This window comes from Hirundo rustica, chromosome 6 (assembly GCF_015227805.2).
Source record: "Hirundo rustica isolate bHirRus1 chromosome 6, bHirRus1.pri.v3, whole genome shotgun sequence".
In the NCBI taxonomy this organism is placed as follows: domain Eukaryota; kingdom Metazoa; phylum Chordata; class Aves; order Passeriformes; family Hirundinidae; genus Hirundo; species Hirundo rustica.
Genome location: NC_053455.1, coordinates 29,567,253 through 29,591,687, shown reverse-complemented (window position 1 = coordinate 29,591,687; position 24,435 = coordinate 29,567,253). Strand labels below are relative to the sequence as shown.

At 41.4% G+C, this 24,435-nt stretch overlaps 1 protein-coding gene across 6 annotated transcripts in view; it reads left to right on the top strand.

Moving 5' to 3' along the window:
- Window positions 1-24,435, top strand: part of RGS6 (regulator of G protein signaling 6) — a 274,185-nt gene that overhangs the window by 197,146 nt on the left and 52,604 nt on the right. For all 6 annotated transcript variants that reach the window (XM_040066247.2, XM_040066249.2, XM_040066244.2 and 3 more), the window contains exons 4-13: window positions 1,645-1,695; window positions 3,107-3,213; window positions 5,473-5,524; window positions 7,924-7,988; window positions 10,950-11,026; window positions 13,938-14,019; window positions 14,520-14,594; window positions 15,926-16,024; window positions 17,041-17,102; window positions 21,485-21,595. In XM_040066247.2, coding sequence (XP_039922181.1) covers window positions 1,645-1,695; window positions 3,107-3,213; window positions 5,473-5,524; window positions 7,924-7,988; window positions 10,950-11,026; window positions 13,938-14,019; window positions 14,520-14,594; window positions 15,926-16,024; window positions 17,041-17,102; window positions 21,485-21,595 — 781 coding nt within the window. The remainder of the gene's footprint in view (window positions 1-1,644; window positions 1,696-3,106; window positions 3,214-5,472; window positions 5,525-7,923; window positions 7,989-10,949; window positions 11,027-13,937; window positions 14,020-14,519; window positions 14,595-15,925; window positions 16,025-17,040; window positions 17,103-21,484; window positions 21,596-24,435) is intronic.

The window sequence follows — 24,435 nt, the reverse complement described above, 5'->3', positions numbered from 1 at the left end:
GCAGAGAGAGCAAGCCTGCAGCTCCATAACAGCTCCGAGCCCAGCCGCCCTGGATGAGACCGAGGGGTGGAAAAAGGGACATCTTCCAGCTTCCTCCATCAGCACGGCTTTGCATTTCCTTCACTCCTGCAGCCTCAGTGCTTGCACGTGGCCCCTGCAGGCCCAGGTGGATGTAACCCTTTCCTAGCAACAGAGAACTTTTAAAGCACAATTCTTCCTTGAGAGAAAGAAGAAAGAAAACAGAGGGTACGTGGAACAGGCACTACATAAAGTCAGTTAGATTAGAAGTGAAAGAACTAATAATATTGGAATAGGATTGAAGAAGTGGACATTTTTAGCCAGACTTTTCTAAGGTAAATTATGGAGAAATGAATTGTTCTTTGCAGCATCTTAGTGTTGTCGAGTAGAATGCTATTCTAATCAAAATTGAGGACTGATGTAATTGAGATTTAATTGAGAACTTTGAAACCCCTGCTCCTGGATTAAAAGGAGGTCTCAGCCTTTGAGACAAAGATGATTTTAGACTAGAAGAAGTATTCGTAAATAGTACCCCAGATATACTGAGAAGCTCTGCTGATAGAACATCACAGTCTCAAAAACTGGGCAGCAGCAGATGTGTGACATTGGGAGCACTGGACTATTTTGTCTTATGGCAAACGTCTTCATAAAAAATCTTAGAAAGATTCTTCTCCTAAAGTAATGAGTGGTTATGTCTAAATAGTGAAACTGACTGAAAATCCCAAGTTGTGTCTTTCTGTGTTGTTCAATAAGAAAGTTAATAGTTTGTAAGAAGAGAGAAGCATATTTTAAAGTGTCATTCTATTTTAGTTTAAGTGTTTTTTTTCTCAACTTTTTTTCTTTCATTCTTTTAGTGTATGTTATTAAAACTACTTTTGTTAATTTTTAAGCTTAAGCCTGCTTTAGTTTTTTTCTCCTAATCTCTCCCTCCCACAAAAAGAGAATAGATACTAAAACCCCTGCAATGCAGAAGATCAATCCTAGAGAATGTGATGTTTCTTATAAGATATCAACAACTTCCATTATACTTGATGGGCCCTGAAAACCTAATGAACTTCCTGATGGATCTTAAAGGCTCGTCTTCCCAGCCACCCTTCAGGTTGTGTCATCACCAGCAGGTGACCACTCACAGGGGCTGTGGTTACAGGCACTCTGAATACCGCCTCCTTCTCTAAGACATTGCTTGTCTTTGACATAAGCAAGACCTTCCTGTCTGCTTTTCTATACATCTACACGTTACAGGTGTGAGGTGCCAGTAAGTGCTCCTTCATCTCCTTGCTAACCAGTGCTTGCAGAAACATAACTGTATGTTGAGGTGAGAGACAAGAGAATGGGAGAGAGCAGTTACAGGGAACCATTAGACTAAGATCTGACTTCAGGTAAATCAAGTCTCCTATTGCACAGAAAGCTCCACGGGACTTCGTACCTGTCAGTAACCATGTAGCTGCAGTGTGGCACAAGAAGGAAAAACATTCTGAAACCTCAGTGGAAATCAGAAGCAAAATGGAATAAAGTTCATGTCACTTTTATTATATCTATCTCAATGTTATCTCTCTCTAGGGCACTCAAACCCTGTGGTGTCAGTGTCTAATGCTTTCTTAAATTTTTGTTCATTTGTTTGTTAAGGTTCTGATATTGTGCAGTGGCTAATGAAGAACCTCAGCATTGAGGATGCAGGTAAGATGATCACAACTGGGGAGAAACAGGTGGTCCATCTGTATTGTGTGTGTCATTAGACAGTAAATGCTATATTGCTGCAGTCTAAAATGCCAGTAAAAGAGCATGGTTGGTTTAAGCATTGGAAGGAAGGAGGAGGAAAAGAGTTAAGAGTCAACATCTTAATTAAGTCTAATGCCTTGTACTGCAACACAGAAATGCCATTGTGGGAATTTCTACCTGTCTGTGAAACTGTTGCTGCCTACAGAAGATTGATTGATTTTAGGTTTTGTTCCTAGACTTCAAAAAGAAGTTGGTGTGTGTGTGTGGCTACATAGGCAAATGCAGTGTCTGGCGTATTCATGGTGTGAAGAAAGGTAGCCACAGCTGACAGGACATATTGTCTGTGTCATTCTTGGCCAGAGTCATAGAATCTGGTAATGGTTTTTAATTCATCAAAAAGAGGAAATAGATAAATCAGAAGATAAATAAATTTATAATGAGCCATGAAGTGTGATCACTGCAAGGACACAGTCCAAATAGTTCACTCTTCAGAGAAACCAAAACCATTTAGGCAAGTGAAGACCTGTTGAGAAAAGGGGAAGAAAAGGTCCAGAAATTTCTCTTCCTTTTCAGGAAAGGGAAAATATACAGATTCTCACCTACCAATTTTTCAGCTGCCTTACTGTCACCATGTAAAAACAGAGATAGAGGCAGTGTTGAATCACCCAGCAGGGCATCCCTGTACACACATCCCTTCTCATGAGTCCTGTCAGGTCCCAAATCTGAATTTCAGCTGCAGACAACAGCTTTATTATCTATCTGGACGTGCACGAGCAGATGATTTTTCAGCTTTGTGAAAGGTGATGCAGGTTTTGACAGCTGACATTGCTTCATAATCTGCACTGATGTGCCTCTGCTTTGAGGAAGGTTGCCTGGGCAGCACTAGGATATGTAACGGCCCTTTGCAACATTTTCTCTAACAAAGGGCAAAGCTACAGTGCAACGATGAGTCTTTATGAATAAATATCCTGCTAATGAACTGGTGTTGCAGGTGCTTGTTGGATTTGGTAGAAGCAAGTGAAGTTCACTGACGGAACAGGCTTCTTGTCAGCTGTCACCTGTGGTGGATAACATACTTTGAAATTAATTTCATGCTCTAGAGCTAAACTGCTTTGTGTATTTTGTAAACAAAAACCTAATGGATTAAACATTTGAGCAGTGCTTCATCTGTGTTGTAAGGCTGATGTCTGCACTCCTGTTTTGCAGGGTTTGGTTGGAAGCGGTTGGGATGTGGTGTGGCACACACACAAGCAGAGAGGCATGTGGGCACCAGACCTCACATGAGTCATCACCAGAGCTGCAATTGAAAGCAGAGAAATGCGAGGTGCACGTCTTGTTGACACATCCCTGCTGTTTTTGTCCTTCACAGGGGAAGCAATACACTTGGGAAGTCTTATTGCTGCGCAGGGTTATGTCTTTCCGATCTCAGACCACGTCCTTACCCTGAAAGATGACAGCACGTTCTATCGTTTTCAGGTTGGTGAGCACTCTGACTCCCTCGTGGGCCCTTTTTCTGTCCCTGCAGAAATAGTGCTGAAATCACCCACTCTTTGTACCTAAGCAGCCATTGGGTCTACAAAGCCAGGGATTGAGGCTATCTTCATAGAGGCGCTAGGAAGTCCCTTTAAAAATCTTTGCTTTAGAATCCCAAATCACTCTCATCTACCTTGTGACTTACAGTTTTTTACATAAATGAAGGGCTATGTCTTGTGACTATTTTTGATACCTGAATTCACAGCTGTTTTACTCAGATTTGAACTAAACCAGGAGAAAGAAAATGGCTTTCGGGTCCTAATTCTGATACAGAATTAAGTAGCCATTCTCCTGTGCAAAATGGACCAGGGCAAACTTAGGAGCTGGACATTTAAGCTTTGGCACAGCAGAAAATTAAAATTTTTATCATCTCTTGCTTACAGATTGGTGTGGGAGAGAGCAAGCTTAAGGCTTTGGCTCTTCTACAAAGGATGTGTAACTTTGGTAATCACCTAAACTGGGACATCTCTATCCCTCAGTGTTCGTGTGCCTCCAGATGTGCTGAATTTTTAAAGCTTGAGTTCCATGCCCTGTCCAAAATCTGCCACTGTCAACTCGCTAGATAACTGAGTGCTTGGGCTGCAATAGCTCCTTCTGAATTAATTGTATAACTTTAGAAGAAACAATAAGTCCAAACTTGGAGTCCTACTGCCTCACCTGGCCAAATGTGTGTTTTTCAGTTACATGATCCCAGCCAGCTCTCTTATATTTCCTGTCACCTCTCTTTTGTTCACCCTTCTGTTCCTCCTTTACATTTTTTTCCCTTTATTTAGCTTTTATTTTGAAAAGCCAGTTTTGCTCTTAGCATCTGATGTTGCAGTTGCTCATACTCACTGCTGATGTGATATTGTGTTATCATACGTGACCAATGCCATGGTGAAAAAAGAAGCCCAGGTGATCACAGATGTCCTCTTATCTCACCCTTCCTTCTGGTTGAAAGGCATCACTCAGATTATTCATTACAATTCCCTTTCTTTTCTGAAAGTCCTGATCCTCCTGTCGTGTAACTCACAACAGAAGCAAGGGCAATACTGGTTGCCCATTTAGCTGTATTTTTCTGTTTTAAAAGAATGGCACTTTAAGAACTTGTCCTGTGCAGTTTTCAGGAGCTACATTTCAATATAACTTAATTTCTTTTTATTGTTTTAAGCCTGTGTAAACCACATCATCAAATTGACTGTTTATTGACTTCTCTTTCCCTTTTTTCTTACAATTTTTTGCATATTTTTTGCTTGTTTTCATTTCCCCAGCACATCTCCTTAGCTGTTTTCTACAAAAATGACCTGATAGAATCATTTCCATTTCTCTCTTCTTGCTACTTTTTAACTCAACATCAGTTCCTCCTTTAACCTCCTTTAAGCTCTTTATCTTCTGAAATTCATAAGATACGTATCACTGAGGAGCATTGAACCCTGTATTGTTTGAATCCTCCATGTGTTCTCACTGTACTTTGGTGGAAGGAATAGTGTGTGTGTGTTAATGTCCTGTGCCAGTCTGGAGCATTACATCAGTAAAGCAATGTGTAACTAGTAAAGCATCAGCTTCTGTGATCACCAGTATGTTATTTTTCATTCGTGTTAAAACTGAAATTCAGTCACATATAGTTATAGCTTGTAATTAATCGTAGCAACTGCAATATGCAGACCTGGATAGAAAACAAAAGCACTAAGTTTAGCAGGACTTCTGCTTTCGGAATGACTCTAAACAGCTGAGCTTTGACCCCTGCCTTCTGTTACAACTAAAAAGGAAATTGTTTTGTAGTTTGCCAACCACATTGGTAGCTGCTCCAGAAAAGCAAGGGGTATGTAGCATATAGATAAGACCACAAGGTCTCTCATGCGCTTAAAAAAATAAAAATATCCAGGTTGCCTGTGGATTCCTGGGGAAAAAGGAGGTTCTGGGGGTAGTGGATAAGAGATCCACATTCAGATGTGCTGGCAACAGTGTCTGAAATTTCCTCAGGACACTGGACATCCTCCTCAAGCAGTGCTTGCATTAAAGCATCTCTGCTTACCTACAGTGAGGAATATTATGTCTTTTTGCAGCATCCTCACTTTTATTGAAATCTGTAGCAGTGTTTTCCCTGAGGGCAGAATCTGGCTGGTAGATTTTGTGATTCTTCTTTTTGTACTTGTGATGTTTTTCTGCATCTGAATCAGTTTTCATCTCTTAAATTACAAAAATGTGTATGCTTTTTCTTAGGCACCGTACTTTTGGCCTTCAAACTGCTGGGAACCAGAAAACACAGATTATGGTGAGAGTGTGATTGTTTCACTGTAGAGTTAGTTCATGGTGCAAAGAGTTGTCTTTAAAATAATTACTGTTGGCCACCTACACCCTTCATGTGCAGAGTTTCTTGCCAAATGGCAGATCAGAGGCAGATATGTGCCCATCTCAAAGGCACAAATTGAAACCCTGGGCCATCTCAAGCCCCTGGAGCTGTTGCCATTGAGCTCAGTGGGGCCGGGGTTTTGCCTTCCATTACCTTGATTCTCCCATAGCCCTGTTCATTTCAGCAGGACTTGTGGCAAGCAGAGCACTGGTTCTTGGGAATCTTAAATAATTCTAATATTGCTTTTGTGGGAGACTGTCCTCTGATCTGTTGCTGAATTTATGTGGATCAATAAAATTTACTTCATCTAGGCACTTATCTGACTGATCAGTAAACCAGTGCATAACTAATGGCATCTAGTTAGAAGTCCTCTGATACATGACATCAGACTTATTTTTCCATTTTTTTAAGATTACCAGATGATACGGTAAAAGAGAAGACTGAGCATGGTTTATGAGCTAATAAAGTGCAACATGGTGTTTTAAACATGCCTGCAGACAGGGATAATACATAAAGAAAATATGTCAATGTTGTTATCTTTAGCTGTTTGCAGGCAATATTGCTGTCTCTTCCAGAACTGCATTTCTTTCACAGTTAAATGATAAAATTAATTGTTGCATCCTGGTGTGACTTTGGAAGAGGAAGCGTATCCATGTGTGCAGTCATAAAACGGGAGCTTCTGGAAGTCTTTTATCTCAGAACCTAAGACTGGTTTAGAACTCTTCCCTGAATAATTAGTTTGAGGTTTTTTCCTGCCCGTGCAATAATTACTCATCATTATGGATTCTGGAAATCATTTGCTGGGGTTGAGAAGTAGCCTGCAATGGTGTGTGTCATGTGATAGCTCATCTGCAGAGGAGCTAGCACAGGCTTACATGTTTATCCCAGTGAGGGAACTCCTTAGGAGAAAACACGGTGCTGTTCTGCCTTTGAAAAAAATTCCCAGATTTTACAATCACCTTATATCACAGTGCAAATTGTGCCTAATATGTATTCTGTAAATGCCAGAAAAATAATGTGAAGAGAGAGGTTCTGTTTTTTTTCCTGCAGTATCAGATAAATAATTGGTTTTGGCAGGCAGATTATTGTGCTGCAATGGCATTGAGTGGAGCAGTGCACCCCAAAATAAAGCCTTCTATGAGCTGGCCCACAGCTGGGCAAGCTTCAACTGCACTAGCTCTGAGCCCTGTAGTGACAGGTTTTCATCTGTCCCAGAAACCTCTAACATATGCTTATAATCAGACTTTGCATATCAGAGGCCTGTACAGATGGAGTCTTCCCAGGAATTAATCCCAAACTAGCAGTAGACCCAAATAAAACTGAAATCCCAGCAGCAATTCATACTTTTTTTATTTGAATGTGTCCACTTACAGGAGAGGAACTAACTTGCTAATGGCAGGTCAGTGCCTTGCGTGAAAAAGCACTGTGAGACAACTGACTCTCACTTCATTTGGACAGTAGAGGAAACTGCCCTTGAGATGTGTAAATATAAATGAACTGGTCAGCTCTGGTTACAATGCATAATACTGGCTCATTATATGAATGTTAAAATTACAGAAACAGCATAGAATAGAATTACGTGAGTAGCACTGGGCCTCTTTTAAGGTCAGAGCTGACTGTGTCCCCAGAGTGTGCTGTGGACCTTGTGTTTCAGCCTCTAATGGAAATGGGGCGAGCTTAGCAGATCCAGGTGGGCCTTTCCCAGAAGGCAGCCTGGGACTGGTTTGGTGGTGTGCACTGGGCTCCTCTTGACCCTCAGAATCCCAAATCACATCAGTTTTAGCAGCCTCTGCCTACAGCAAAATGTGTTAAGGCTTCTCTTAACCATTTGAAGTATGTATGAATAGGAGGATGGAGCATATTAAAAAATGTTCAGATCATGTCTTTAAGGTCTGACCCATATTTCTGTTTTCACTTCAATATCCTGGTTTATTTTTATTTTTTATTAGCAGAAAAGAAATGCAGGGATAGTCACTTTGGCATGCATATTCCCAAACTGCTTAGGGCAACAGGTTGCTAATGCTGTATCTTTTACCAGACCCAGAAGCAATTGTGCCTTTCATGGACATCTTGTTAGGTCCTGGCATCTGCTCTCAGCACTTTGAAATGAGATGTCCCAGACGTTTAGGGCCTCTGAGATTAGTCATAAGCAATGTCAGCTGGGTGTCCAGCCCTCTTGTTCCTTGACTTGTGTACAAACTGTCTATGGACTACTTTTCTTCCTTCTTCTTCTTCTTTTTTTTTTTTTTTTTTTTTTTTTTTTTAAGATCTAGTACTAATAATCTGTCTGTAACTGTTTTTCATTCTCTTTCTTCCTTTAGCCATCTATCTTTGCAAACGGACCATGCAGAACAAAGCTAGGCTGGAGCTGGCGGATTATGAAGCCGTAGGTACACTGCTGCTAGAGTTTAAAGCTGGGGGCTGCAGGGATAGCTTTGCTTGCCAAATGAATGCTGCCAATTTGTGCTTTGGGGTCAGCCTTTACTGTATCTTTTTCTTAGTTGTCAGAACTGTGGGAAGGTTGATATGAAGACAACATCAGGAACATGACTGATGAATGTCCCCGGCTTTGCAGTGTTCCACATTAAAGCATCTGCTTTATAATGGGCCCTTCAAGACTGGGGCAAATTACACAGAAGTTTAGCTTGGTGTCCTGTTTTCAGTTAGGAAATCCAGGTTTATATAGCAGATTTCAGCACAGGAATATGATGGATTTTCAGGTGCGCCATTGGGCAATTGAATTGTTGATGACACATCTAGTTAGAAAAATTCTCAGATATTAGACTTGGAACATTTTCAATATGCCATATGAAAAATATCACTGAACTTTATTTAGAGCGTGTTTTCTGATCTGGGGTGACTATCAATAAAAATATCCCAAACTTAGGTGTCAGACGGCAGGGTGGAGAGGAGTGGGAAGATGGAGGCAGGAGGGGCAGGGCTGTGTATTTCTTTGAATAGCAGCAGAGTAGCCCTCTGAGCAGCTAAACTTTTCTATCATATTGACTTTCTTCTGTTTACTTGCTCAACAGTGTAATGGCAGAATTTGCTACACGGGGATTTTCACTGGAGGGTTTATTTACAAAGTTGGTGCTAGTGGACTTATGTGGTCATGTTTGTTACAATGAAAATATTTATGTTGCATATATTTTAGAGTGGGATTTTTTTGGGTTCTTTCCAAGATTGAAGTTTTGCCTTCTTCCTTACCTTCTACATTTTGGAACATTTGTGCCCGTGGAGAGATATGCTCATGCCATTTGGTCCTTTCAGTGCAGAGCATGCAAAAATTGCCACTTATCTACTCCACCCTGGAAATGCATTCCAACTTCCCAAGCGTTCTAATCTCAAACAGGCACAAAGGAAGGAATATAACAACCTACGTGCACTTGCATGTCCTTTTGCTGAGTTTTCTCTTCTGCATATTGTTGATTTCATTATTAAAACCATTAAAATTGCTCACATCCAACTAATTAACTGTAAGTACTCCAAAGATCTATCATAAAACAACAAAAGGCTGTTCAGCGGCGCACATACTCCCACACACATGCAGCGAGGCTGTGGCTAAGTACTTTTGCACATTGTTACCTACTGAGAGTAGCAATGCTCCAGTGATGGTAAATAATTAGATCTTGGCAGTCTCTCATTTTCCTTGTGAATATTGCATTGCACAATTAGAGGTTCCTTCTGCATTCAGACTTTGTTCTCTTAATTAGAGACATTCAGATAAGAATGGCACCAACTCTTCCTAAGCATTATGGGAGCTGAAGCAGATCCAGCAAGGGATGTAAGCTCAGCACAAGTGAGAGAAAGAGGCTTGCAGGAGTGAGAAGCAGCCCTTCTCTCTCTTTTGGAGATGCAGCATGAGAATGCTTCTCAGGTATCAGCAGTGACCTGGAGCTTCAAGAGAGACTCTCTACAAAGCATCTCAGGGGACATTTAATTTTTCGGTTCTGCTTGCAGCATTTACAGACAGTCCCTCAGCCCTCATTTATACTGGTTAGAGCAGGGGTCTTGATGATATGATTAAGCTTGTAGAGTTGCATTCAGGCTTTTTATAATTGGTCAAACATAAGCACAATTCAAATATGGCTTCAGCTGGTGACATTTCATTGGCTTCAGCATATTTACTCCAGAGGGCACATGTGAACATAATTTAAAACAAAATAAAAATAATGAAAAAAATACCCACAAAAATTTGCGTTACAGATAATTACAACTTGTTCTTCTTTGTAGCCACAGTTAAGGAAATCATCACAGTTCTGTACAGCCGTAAATCATTTGTTTAACTGTTTTCCTCCATGTGTACTTACTGAAACTGTTACATGGACTTGGTGGTAACAGGGCCAAGCTTTTTGCCTTGTGTTGTACAAGAGTTTAAAGTAAATAATAGGAAGATTTATTCTTGCATTGAAATGCATGTGCCTGAAAAATGTTTCTTGAAATAAAGGTAATAAGTATAAGGAGAACAAGAGTAGAATTGCTAGTGTTTGTTTTCAATGTAAATTTGAAACAGTTAAGCCAGCTGTAATGGAGAAGAGTGTCTGGTTAATTGTCTCAAAGTTAATTGTCTCAAAGCCTCCTTTCTTGGGAACGGTATGGATATGTAACTTCAGGGTGCTATTTAAGCCTGAAATTCCAGCCATGTTCTGAGTTTAACCTCGAGCTGTGATGAAGCCACATCCACATTCAAATGTTCAGATCACTACACTCTCTGTAATGGGTCTCGACCAGAGCTTTTACTTCAGATGCAGAGCAAAACTGCATCTGGAGCCATTCTTTGCAGTAACTGTGTGCATTGTTCAGACAAACAAGCTATTTCCTTTTGTGAATCATCCTGGCAATCCTCAGCCTTCAGTACTGTGCAGCTGCATAATGCTCTCAGCAGTGACCAGGACTGAGCAAAGCAGGGGATGCTCAGGCTTTGCACCTTCACAATAGCCTGAAGAGAACAGTGCAGAGAGGAAGGGAAAGTGAGGATGAGAAGGAAACGTGCAGCTGGCAGCCATCTGCTATCAGAAATGAAAGTCATCAGCTTCACAAAGCTTCTCAGTGTTATCTTTTGGGAACAAGTCCATAATTCTTTTCATACTAGAGCTCAAGCTGTCTTCATCACACTCTATTACTTATCCCTGGCAGAGCCCTTTGGGTTGCAGCCCAAAAAGATGTGTTACAGCCTTGCTTTGCCTGCAATATAGTTCACCTGAAATCAACACTGACTTCCATGTCTTTAGTTTCTCAGTTTAAAAAGAAAAGGAATAAAATAAATACCCACCATGCTAAATGGGCTCTCAAGCAATTGTTGTAATTACAGAAATTAGCTGTTCTTACTATTTTCATCTTTTGACAGGAAAACCTAGCAAGACTTCAGAGAGCATTTGCAAGAAAGTGGGAATTCATCTTCATGCAAGCAGAGGCCCAAGTGAAGTGAGTAATCCTGGAGCACTGAGCTGCACCAGTGTTTAGAGCTGTGAAGGGAAGGGGATTCTGAACAGATAAAACTTCTTTGTCAAAATCTTTACTGTGACTAAGCTCAGAAGGTGTTGGTGAATTTTAATCACTGGCAGACTAGAAACAGTAGAGAGCCAGTTCTGAAGGTCTGTGCCAGAAACTCAAAGATGGGTTTAATTATCTGTACGTCAAAATGCTAGTCCAGAGCTCCTAAGCCTGTATTCACCATGGGACCTTGGGTAGTTCACAGGCCCATTGTATTTCTACATTTGTGTTGTATTTTTGCGTTGTATGAATGGAAAGAACAGAGTTTTGTCATCTGTCTGTAGTTACTCCATGCTTGCAGAGTATTTTCTTTGTCTAAACATACTGTCACTTCCATGTGATTATAAAGGTGGTATTTACAACAGGTATTTCTTCTCATCTTCCCTTGTGAAAGCAGTAGGAAGCCTCTTAAGCTTTAGAGTGTGTGTTCATTACTGCTGGTAAATAGATATAGTCTAGGGTTTGTGTACTATTGTCTACAAACTACTACCTAAAACTGAGTGTCCATTTTGTCCATTTTGTGTACTATTGTCTACAAACTACTACCTAAAACTGAGTGTCCATTTTGTCCATTTTGTGTACTATTGTCTACAAACTACTGCCTAAAACTGAGTGTCCATTTTGTGCATGTCATCGTCACTTATAAAATGGAAAGGCTAGTGAAGATGACACGTGAGAACACCAGTACCGAAATGGTTCCATTGGAAGGAATTCACACTTTCAGCATTAGATGCTAAAAAGTTAAGGAATGTAATTTCTCAAAGGTGTGGCGTGAGGTATATGTCTCTATCTTTGATTAACCCTTTGGAATTTGGATGAATTCTTTGCTTAATACCGTTGCAATTATGAACCATTTAAATATATGGTAATTATCTTTTAAATTGCAAGGTAATTAAGGGATTTTTCTCCAACCAGAATAGCAGTTTTCCATTTGGATGAGAAAATTGAAACTTAGGATAGCAATTGTACTTTCAGTTACTTAAAGGCTATTGCCAAGATGAACAAAAACAAACCATGTAAGTCAAAACAAAAGTCTGCATTCTGTCTAAAACATATAATTATCACCTAAGAAAGAAATGTAAATATCAGACTCATTGTGATCATCATTAATCTTTTCTCTACTCTGTTTTCTTTGAAGCATAAGCATAAACTGGCCACAATCAACTTTTTTTGCTAGCTAGTTTCAGCTTGTTGGTTCACAGTTCAGTCTTCAGGTTTCCAGAAAGGCAGCAATGGACTTAAGGTTGTAATTCACAGTTAGCTAAAAGTTTACGTTAACTAGAAAAGGGGAGAAAAAAAATCAAAAATACCTGAAAACATTCTTCCTTCTTACCAAGTTTTGCTTTGTTTTCCACAGTTTTGTTTGCACATAGGATTCCCATTGCTATACCCACATTGCTTCAAAAACTGCAGCCATAGAGCATCTATCTGCTTTGGGTCTTCATAGTTTAAAATGCGAAATACTGAGTTATCAGTAAGTTTGGAGATAGGAGATGACAATCTGGGTTGAGCACAAAGTGTCAGTGAAGAGATTCATGAAGCCTCCAATGAGTTCCTCCATTTTGTGCTGTGTGGTGTAAGATTGCAATAGGCTTCACTTTCCCCTTTGGCCAGGTGTGAAGGACCCACTCAGAAGTGGTTTTGGGCTGAGTGTCCTCAGCACAGTCGGGCAGCTGCTCTGGCTTTGTGTAGGGACAGAGCTTGTGCCAGAGCTTGTTTCTCATCTCAGCCTTGCTGAGGCAGGAAATGAGGGAAATCAGCTAGTGATACCAAACTGTGGAGAATTAGGTCTTTTTCTGGGGAAGGGTGTTCAGAAATTTCAGTTTTAGTCCTCTGATTCCTATCATCTTGGTACATTTCTAGCACAGGCTTAGCCAAAGGTCAGATGTGGGAGAACCTAGTGGTCAGAAACACAGATAGCATGGGGTTTTTTCCTCACTGCTTTGATTTTCCTGCTGGCAGCAATGTGGGGACACTGAGCTTTATTCAGTCCTGCCCTGGAGGTGGAGGCATGGAGACTGTTCCTCCTTCCATGCGCCTCCTCCAGTCCCTGTGCAGGTAGATCTTGCAGGGTGGTGCTGACGTTGTACTCGTGTGTAAAGCTGGGTGAGATGCTGGATGTCACTTGCTCACTGCTGCCAAGAATTGCTTTGAACAACCTCCAGTGGCCTTTGGGCTGTGTGCTTTGAGTGAGTTGGTTCACTGGCTGCATGAGGGCTGGAATTACTGAGTTCCTGTTGTGCCAGCTCAGTCATGTCTCTTGGGTGGGTGCTGGTTTGTAGGGGCCATGCAGCAAGCTCAGCTTTGGTCACCTGTGCTGTCAGCCCTTGCTCTGCCAGCAGAGCCAGTCTTTGGGTTGAAAGTTCTAAGGAGGACTGGCCACAAGTGCTGCCCATGCTGTTGCTTCTGAGGATGTCTGGGATAGATGCTCCTTTGCAATGTGTATTCATGCCATTGGTGCTGCTGAGGCAATGGGGTCTCCGGATGGGGACCTCAGTTCAGTGCCAGCACCAGCCAGGAGCCTCACCTGGAGCAAAGAGGTCCTGGTGGATCTCTTGACACAGACAAAACTACAAGCTTTCCCAACCTATCAAATCAGAGCAGGGAACTGGGTACCAGGAAAAGTTTTCCTCACCAGATGAAAAACAGCTGTTACATTTTTCCACATTAATAGGAAAATCTCTTTTGACCCACGTTGGAGTAAACATCAGTGTTATTTTGTTCTTGGCATGTGCCCTTGCAAGTGCGAGTGTGACATCATTATACAAAAACTAGCAACTGTATCAAAGATGAAAGCATGATTTGTACCTTGACTCATACTCACTTATGCTTTTGTTTTCAGAATTGACAGGAAAAAGGATAAAACGGAGAGAAAGATTTTGGACAGCCAGGAAAGAGCATTCTGGGATGTGCACAGGCCTGTGGTAAAATGATTTTTGAATGATGAGACTTTCCAGGATTTGACAGGAAAAGTTTTATTACTAGTAAACGTTTTATTGCCTTTACAGTCACCACGTGGATTTTCCTTGCAGTTTAAAATGCACTAAGTGTCTACAAGATTATTTGAGACGTTCTGGGCTTGGACGTTCTGTGTATTGATTTGGAAATATGTGAAAAATATGAACTTTAGAAAATTATTTCCTGGGCTTATGAAAGAAAAGCAGCTTACTCAGTTTGTCTCAGACTTCCTAGCAAAAGCACCCCACTGTCAGCTATTTCCTTTTGGTGCCAAAGTTAGGAGTAAGTGGATTGAATGCTGACGTGGCATCCTTGGGTATATGCAGTCTCTTGTTTAGCAGGAGTAATTTATGGGACACAAATCTCAAGAAAGAGTTTTGGACAAGATTTAATAGTATATTTTATAAAGGTAAGGTAGGATGCAGATTCCTGACAGAGGAATAACACGATTATCATCTCTTTTCAGCCAGGCTGTGTGAACACCACAGAAATGGACATTAGAAAGTGTCGCCGTATGAAAAACCCACAAAAAGTCAAAAAGGTCAGTTTGAGTTCCTGGTTCTGGTTTTTGCTTGTCTGGGGTTGGTTTGGTTCACTGTTTTTGGTTTTCTTTTAATGTAAATCATGCTTGACATCTACTGTATATAAGACTTACCCAAGAGGAACAAACAAAAGTGTTTTGATAGTATGTCTGTTTTGTTCTCCTTGGTGAATTTATTACTTCCATTTTATCAACAAAGTTGTACTGACTGGGTGATGGGTAGAACTGAGAAGGGCATTAAGGAACTCTGTGTCGCAATGGCTCTGCACTCCCATAAAATTAAAAGGAATTGGCAAAAATGCCTAAGTCTCTTTTTAAGAAATTATCTGGGCACAGATTATGAGATGTTTACCTCCCCTAATAATTTCAAAGGCTGGATCATTAGCAACTTGGGTGTCTTTGACTTCCAGCAAGTTTGAGCTCTTTTATGTGTATGCAGTCATAGAATCAATTCAATTGAAGAAAACCATTAAGATCAGTGACTCAAAACCTTAACCTAACCAAGTCCTTCACTAAACTATGTTCTTGTCTTTTAAATAATTTCAAGGATGGTGAATCAACAACTTCCCTGGGCAGCCTTGTTCCAGTGCTTGATAAGCATTTCAGAGGAGAATTTTTTCCTAATATCCAGTCTAAACCCCTCCCGGCACAGCTTCAGGCTGTTTGTTCTTGTCTCATCACTTGTTATGTTTTTGGAGGGAACACCAGACTCCTGAACTTCCATAAGTAGTTAAACTGCAGCAGAGCTATTCACATGTCTATTAGAAGTTTTGCTGAAAAGCAAAAGCACTAAATGAAAGGGCAAATAATATTACTTTCAGTGCAGGTGTCTATCCTGAAAATGAATGGCTACAAGTCAGTCTGCAGGTTTTTGTTTAGAGAAGCTCACATGAACTTGACCCATTGTCTTGACTGGTTAAGCACTTTCTTCAGTATGTAGTTTTACATCAAGTGAAAGACAGCAACATAGAATTAGGTCCTAGTATTTTCTTTTACCGCTTGATTCACCCCCAATGACAGCTCCCAGTGTTTATCCTGCAAGCATTAATGCACACAGCCTTCAGAACTCCTGAAAATTATCAGCTACATTTTAACATTTAAAAAACCCCTCTCTTCTCTTTACTTAACTACAGGCCTTCTAAGTTCAGGCATCAGCAAGCACAGTCTGATCGGTAAATTTTGCTCTGGGCTGAATGATTATTGACCTGTGTGGGTATAAACAGTAGGAAATTGCTGGCTTGTTGCCTTGCAGCTTTGCATACTGCACTGTTCCTCAGTGAGTAACAGAAAAATGCTGTAATCCCTTCTGTTTCTTCCTTGGCTCCTCACAGTCAGTGTATGGGGTTACAGAGGAGTCTCAGCCCCAAAGCCCTGTACACCTGCCCTCCCAGCCGGTGCGCAAAACAACAAAAGAGGATTTCCGGAAGCAGGTAAGTAGGTGGCTGTATAGCAGCTCTTCTGAGAACTGCTACCAATAAAAAAGCATAGAAAGTTAAAGAGGTATCAGCAAAACCCATTGTATGCTTCACCTGTCCTTGATCCTCACTTGTGTAAAGTATTAGTAAGAATTCATTGAGCAGTGCAGTTGTACGGTGATACGTATTATGATTAACACTGAGCTTTGAATCTACTGTTATTGTCTGTGGGACAGACAATAAGACAATAATTCCAATTCACTGAGGATGTCTAAAAAGTGGGCAGTGACAAAGGCCAGTGTAGCTGGGCACAGGCTGGGAATGAGTGGTGAGGAAAGGCATCGCTCAGTGCATGACTGTTAGACTGTACAGTCAGAGCTTTTAGGAAACTAGGAAGAAGTTATTTGGACAATCATGCCAAGGAATCATCAGCCAACTCACACATCCTTGCCCTGGCACAAAGAGCTCTCCCTCAAAATTACTTTGCTGCAACAAGCAGCCCTCACTGAAAGACAAATAGGAACCACTAGATCAGCATTTTACTAAAAGCAGCTTTTAGCAAGTTTCTTAGGCAACCAGTTTTTGGGTGGTCTTCTAAACTAAACTTGGATGCTTCATTTCTTGAGCTTTTTTATCACAGACTGAAGAACTGGTTCATAGCTGAATGAAAGTGTGGTTTAAAATGTTACTGGTCTTGTGATGCCGGTCAGTAAGAGAAATGGGAGAGCAGAGTGTGTTTGTAAAAAGGAGATCATATTGTACCCTGAGTAGTCTAGGAACCTTGGCCCCAAATATGTGTCTTTTCTACTTTCAATTATGTCCTCTGAACCTTCCTCTAGGGCTTTACTTTTGGCAATGGAGCCTCCTATTGGAAGCGGTTAATAAGCTTCTGATGCCTAGGGAAGGGTCTCATTTCCTTCTGAGTTACTTTCCAGTACTTTGGAAAGAGAAATCAATAGTGTGTTGGGATATTGTCAATGCATGCTGCAGAGCTCATAGATTGTTAATGTCCTTGTCATCTCTCTCCTCAGATAACTTTTCTGAACATGCAGATAGAGAGACATTGTTTAAAGATGTCCAAAGTAGCAGAAAGGTGAGTGTCCCCATTTTGATGATTTCCCATTCTTTTCTCATCTCCAGTTTGGCATTTCTAGAAACAGAGCAGGCAGCAAAGTGAAAAGGCTTGACCCCCTTTCTGTGCAACAATCCTTTCCCCTTCTTGACCAACTGTGCTGCCTGTCTGCTGTCTGGCTGGTGACACTTCTGTACTCACTCTTCTGCCACCGAGCAAAAATTGGTGGGAAACGAGGACCTGTACTACTGCGGAAGAAGAGAAGCATTCACAAAAGAAAAAAACCCTTGTGGGACTTGTTTCCCACCCCTTCACTACCCTAGGGTTTATTTTTAGAAAAGTCATTCCTGTCTCAATTTGAAAATACCCTTTTTTTCCATTTTTGGCTGAACTCTCAGTGCTCATCTCTTGTTAGTCTGGCATAGTCTGGGGAAGGAGCTGTGTTGCCATTTGTTGCACATGGTGTTCACGTCTCTGTTCATACTGGGGTTGTAGAGTTCCTCCTCTCACATGTATATGAAACCCTTAGAGAAGTACTGAGCTTGTACCTGGACTACTCAAGGCAGTGTTTTAAGGAGTGGATTTCTAAGAAGCAAATCAAGGCACAATTTGGCTTGCAGAATATTTAGTTTTTGTAGAAAAATATGAATAGGTGAAGAAAAAGTTGAAATGTAATTGAGTATGGCAGCTCATTTACTTAGGTACTTGTAAATTAGGCACATTTGTGGGCCAGTCACTGAGATGAAGGTAGGGATAGCCATGCTCTTCAGAGACACCACTTTTAAATCAAAACTCTGTTGAACATGAAGGATAGGATAAAGGCTGGCTCCTTCTAGGGAAATAGTAGAGGAATTTTTATTTAAGCAGAGCAGAACAGGATTACCCCATGAAATGTGCTTTGCAGTGCCTGCACCTGTAGTTAGCATGCATGTACTAAACCAGGTAAATTAAATAGTGAGAGGCCCAATGTAAGTTCCTATCAGGTCACAAAGTTTAGCAATTAAGATGAAAATTTATCCAATTAAAGGGAAAATATTCAGAGGCTCCTTGAAATCCTGCATGCAATGCATTGTATGATTGAAATGAGCACATCTATATTTATGTTTTGGGGTTTTGGATCTTTTTGATTAAGAACATATACTTGTACTTTAACAAAAAAAACATGTCATTGTACTGAATTTATTTAAAATGACCTTAATATACTGGGACAGTAATAATTTTTCCAGTTTGAAAGGGCTTTCTTTTTTTTCTTTTTTAATTGCTCTTAAGTTGGAGAAGAAAATGTTGCTATCAAAACCTGTGCAAAATAATAACCAGGAGAAAAGCAAATAAAATGAGAACAGAATCACAGAATAAGCTGAGTTGGAGGGGACCCACCAGGATCATCAAGTCCAGCCCCTGGCCCTGCAGAGGAGAGCCCCAAGGATCACACCATGTGCCAGGGAGAATTGACCAAACACTTCTTGAACTCTGGCAGGATTAGTGCCATGACTGCTTCCCTGGGGAGGCTGTTCCAGTGCTCAAACACCCTCTGGGTGAAGAACATTATATTTCTAAATAATTATTAATAATTATAAAAAATTAAATTTCTGATTGTGATCTTTATATCTTGTGAGGAGGTGTTTGGTCATGTGATGACTTTGAATATTGATTTGAATATTGGCAATATTGCTTGAAAGTCCCAGGACTTGGTGTGGAGAGTGCTGGGAAGTGCAGCCTGGACATGGAGTATTGCAGAGCAGGTAGGAGGGAAGTAGAGGAGCTGATGGGTCTAGTGGCTTTGCAGGGATGGGGACTGGTGAGGAGGATTGAACATGGATGACCCGACTTGCATAATTTCCTGAGAAAAACCCTGTGCAGCCTTGAAAGCCCCATTAAAACACTGATTATAAGCACTAGGAACAAATTTGCTGTGTGAGGAGATGCTGCTATTATCAAGTCAGGCTGGACACTGCTCTAGGGACAGTTTAGGTGACACTGTGGCAGATCAGGGTACAGGAGATGACTTCCTGGCACACTCCCTTCAACAGTCAAGCCTGACAGTGGCACCATCTGCCAATTTTTCAGTATAGCTCAAAGGCACTTTGAGAGCGGATGAGGGAAGTAACAAGGAGCAATTAAGTCAGGAAGCACTAGGGCAAACAAGTTATGGGAATAAGATATAAATTGTTTCAATAGTAATAGATCAGTTGTATTTATTTTACATTAATTCATACTGTTCTTGGGATAACCCTTGTCTGTCAGAAGAGAAGGCTCTCCAAAGTATATCTCCAGCTTCTGTGAGATATATGTTTGCTGCTAAAGATTTTCTTCCCCTTCCTCCCTGTTCTGCTTCCAGGAGTAGATCTATACTAACTGAGGGAACAGGTGTCCCTCAGCTGCTCCAGTCACCTTAGAAACTGTCTTTCTTCCACATCCTTTCTCCCCACTTGGGACCTGCACACTGTCAGTTTTAGCCACTGAGCTTTGAGAACTGTTGAGCAAAACTATCAATATAGTCTAGCTATTGTTTTCCCTGATGGCACTGTGCAGTGTTAGTACAATTTCATTAGATACAGCATCACCGAAATGGCTGGGGAAAAATGAGCATCTTCCTACCAGAAGCAATCTCAGTTCCCTTGATGAAAATCTGCGCTATCCTTTCAGCTCCTCATCAAAGTTCCTGTGAGGGCTCAGCAGGCCCCCTTGATTGAGACAGATGGGTTCTCAAGGCATCCTCTGCACCCTTCAGTCAACTGTTCCCACCACCTCTTCTACCAGATATTCAGTTTATCACCCAAAAGGCGAGGTTTGCATTTTGACAAAAATGCTTTTCCTTAGGAGTCCCCTGCCTGTAGCCTCCTTTAGACAATGAGGCAATGATTCTGCTGCTGCCATTGTACTGAATCAGCAAAATGTGCTTAGAAATTCCCCCTCGTTTCATTTTAGGTTTTTTCCCCCCCTTTTCCTTTTTGCTAGTACTTGTACTAGCACCTCTGATGCCTTCTTATTATTTTATTAGGAGCAATTCAGGTTTCACAGCAGATATCTCCTGATTGATCCTTTTTGGCTTTCTTTTCTTTTTTAACCAACCCTCTTTTTCATTGATGTCTAAGGGACTGCTGCTGCTCTGTGAAATTGGACGCTGCTCCCTCCTCCAACCCTTGACCCACAGCAGTCATGAAATGTAATTAATGAAATGAGATGAGACAGCCCTGAGTGCCCTAAGGGGCAATGGGAACCTACTGTGGTTACAAAAGTGTATGATTTTAATGCCTCATGATAAGAGCTAGGACAAACAAAAAGAAATAATTACTATAGAGCAGGTCAGGGAAACTTTCTGCCTTTTATGACCCTTTGTTTTGCAGGGTCTTTTCATTCGCCTGCCTTTTTGAGATGTGGAGGGCCAGAGGTAAAGTTTAGCACGGACAATCACAGTGCAGGTACATTGGTTGTTCAGTGTAATTAATTTAGTTAATTACTTGGCAGACTTAGGCAAAAATTGTCTTAGGCAAAAAAGTGCCTTACAGTATTTCCAATATAGACTAGAAGAAATCTCTTTTGATTTATTTCATATTTGCTGTCTTTCTTTTGTAAATATGCACCCCTAGCCCACACCCCAGTGGAATTCCTGAATCATTTATGCAAGCAGACAGTCCTTTTCCCAGAAAGCTCTTTGAATCTCGTCCTAGTGAGGATTAGAGGCTGTATGCCTTAACTCACTCACCATGAAGCAAACCAGTGTAAAGGCCAGGTGTTTTTCCTACATGCATATAATTTCCTATAGTCTAAGTCAATTATTACTGTTGAAGTATTTTACAGTAGTGCCATTAGACTAAATACTATACCAGCATAACTAAAAAATTATCTATAGGCAAAGCTTTGATGCTTAGGACTATGATTCTCCAAAGATTTAAGCATATTCTTAGCTGCAGCCCATGACCCTCACCCTAGGTGAGTTTCTCATAGTGCATAAATTTATGTGAATGCAAAAGTTTGCAATAATGAAAAGGATGAGAGGCAATAGTAACGTGCAGCCAATGAACAGGATGACACACACTTTGCGATCCAGTTATTGCCTCATCAGGTTTTTTGGGGGCATCTCACCAGAGACAAGCTTGAGGAAAATGCTTCTGTTGAGGAAAATACTGCAGTGAGCTGGTGGGTGTTTGCAGAGAAATCCTTGTATGCATCATCCCTGGGAAAAGGGTCTCCTGTGGTTGCTGAGAAACTGACTAATCCCTGTAAATACAAAGAAGCACACACAAACCCAAAACAAAACAAAAACCAAAACAAACAAACAAAAAGCCACCAGGATAAAAAGAAAAGCTGTACCTCTCTCACACATGACTGAGCACTCAAACCCTTACTTTCTTCTTCTTTTTTTCCCTTTTTTTTTTTTTTTTTTTTTTTTAACCTGCCAGTTTAATCGCCTACACAGAGCAGTATGTGGAATATGACCCCTTTATAACTCCTGCTGAGCCTTCCAATCCCTGGATAAGTGATGATGCAGCATTGTGGGACATTGAAATGAGGTAAAAAATAATTGTAGTTGTAATGAATGTGAGAGTCATCTTGCCATTTTGTTTGTATGCTCTTCACGCTGCCCTGTTTGGAAAGGAGGTTGTATGAAGAAGATTCAAGAACATAACTAAAGTTTATCACTGGTATCTGTGAATTTTTCAGCCCTTACACTTCCATATGGCTTGATGTGTGCGACTCTGTAAGTCAGGTAATGGATGTTCTTATACCTGTCGAGCACATGCACAGACTCAGGTCTAGGAGCCTAAAGCGATAGGATACTGCTGAGACAAACTTGTTCCACCCATCTTATTTGACCCTTGGGAGGCTGCTCTTCCCCAGGTGCAATGCTCCAGCCCTGCTTCTGTCATGGAATCCCATGAAAGATGCTGCTGGAAAAATGGGATGAATTATAGAGTAGAGGCCATTCCTGCTGTGCAGTGAGTTTGGCACCGGAGCCAGAAGAAGGTAGCTCACGTGTGATGTGTGAGACTTGACAGGTCAGAATTGTAATAGGTTGATAGAGTTCAGCCTCACCTGTTGGTGAACAAGCTGGCTTGTCTCTGTTGTGATGTCAAATAGATGAAAACAGGGAGGAACGTCTGTGGGATATTTCATCACCTTGCACCTTTTTTTTCCTCAAAAAAACCCAAGCAGAACACTGCAACAGAGATCATGTTTTGCCCGTGTGATGCTGGCACAAAGGAAGTCTGGCCTGTCTGTGTCTCTTGCCTTCACAAGCTATCCACAGTCCTCGTAAAGGGGATAGAATTGTCCTGCCTGCCACTATGCCTAACAGCTCCCACAGCAAATTTGAATGGAATTACCACACCCCATATTACCTTCATTATCTACTCACATCCTGTGGCCAACAACTACAAGGGCTCAGGAGCTTCTCCAGTGTTTAGTTGCTGCCATTTGGCACCAAATCTGAACTGAGAGTTCACTTTAGCAAATCTTTGATAAGAGAATGCAAAATCTAATCCTGTGTGTTCTTGAATAATAATTTAGAGATGCTATTGGTCTAAGAAAACTGATTCATAGGGAATCAGTGTTCCAGGAAAAGGACAAGATTTTGCCCCATTTAAAAACAAAGTAGTTTGAGATGTGAAAGTTTTTTTCACCTGCTTCTCTGATAGTCACAGAAATTCATTATTTTCCTAACCTCTGCCCCTCTTCACATAATTTTAGTATTTGTTATTTCTTTTTTCACTAGTTTCTCTCTTTTTCACCATCCTCTGTAGTAGGGCTAGTACCAGATACAGCCCTTGCAAAACACTGCTCTGCAGAAACCCTCACCCACAAGGTAATCCAGGCATCCATTATTTCTGCATCTGTTGACATAGCTGCAAATCTCAAAGAAGATGTCTGTGTCCCTGAAGAATACAATTAACCTGATGTCACAGCGTTATAAGAATTTAAAATAAATGCTTGGCTTCTGCTGTGATTTCAGAGTTAAGGAAGGTGATTTTCCTGCGGATGAAAAAGAGAAAGCTGTAGTGTGGGGAAATGGAAGAACAAGCAGCTCTGTATTTCCATTTTATTCTCTATTGTAAAAAACTAACTGCATCTGCATCTAGTTGCAACTTGCATGAATAATTAAATGATCCCCAAGATCCCCTTGTGCTGCCTGCAAAGCTGTTTCCTCAGTTAGGAGAGCAGAGCCCTTGCCCAGGAAAACAAAGAGCCTCTCACTGCTAGTGGCAAGGCTGGCTGCTGAGTACGGGCAGCCCCGTGCCACTAGAGTTCATCCTCCACGGCAAGCAGGACTCAGGAAATGCCACGGAAAGCATTCCACTTTAGACAGCACTTTGGCCTTTTTTCTGTGTGTGCTAGAACATTGTGCAGCTGCAAGAAGAGCAGGCACAGATCTCTGGGTTCAGCAGGAAATTCCCTGGGCTTGGATTGCGCACGGCTCTGCACAAGTGCGGCTCTCGTGTCCCGGTGTCCAGGCTGGTGCACGTAACAAGTAGGCTGGATCTGCACCCTTGTCTGCAGCACTGCTGGCTCCTGAGGGGGAGGGCAGAGGAGCATCCCGAGTGTGCTGCTACTCCAGTGAGGACTTGCCTATCAATTTTGCTTAGCCTTTACACCAAGAGAAAATGAAAGCAGGCATTTTATTTACCCCTTTGGCTTATTTGTCTTCAGCACAGATCGCCACTGTCCCCTAAGGCTCCGTGATTAGGAATCGCTGTGGACACGACGAGACACAGTTTAATGGATATGTACTGTTAACAATGGCTCTGCTGTCACAAATGCGAGCAGCTGAGCTGTGTTTTAAGGGTTGTCTCATCATATGACGCCATCACACCAGAAGCTTTCAAACACTTTGTGAGCCCAGATTACGCTCTGATGCAGGCTGTCTCGTAGGATCCTCGTGATTCCCAGGCACCACCTCTTCTCCCATAGGCATCTCTGCAACATGTCTGGTAATTCAAACAGCAGCTTATGTAAGTTGGGCTGCATTAAGAAATAATTAAGGAGAAAGGTTGCTAGTGATTTTGGGTGCCTCTGCATCTCAGAATCCCAGCTGAGACACAAAGTAAAAGCCTGATCGTGGAGAGTAGGAGGAAGATGCTTTTTTTAGTCTTCTGGAACTTAGGCATGCAAAAATCAGAGGCACTAAAAAATAAAAGACCGCAAACCAGTAATCATTTTAGATACTTTGTCTGCACTGCTTCTTAGTGGAACCGCTTTTCTAATGCAAATGTGAATCTGAAAATTTGAAGCCAAGTGACCAGGCAGCACCGTGTGGGACACAAGGAAATGCTCTGGAGCTCACCAGTGACCCAGGGAACATTGCTGGGAAATTTCTGCCTTGATGCATAAGAAATCCTAGGGTACATTTGAGGAG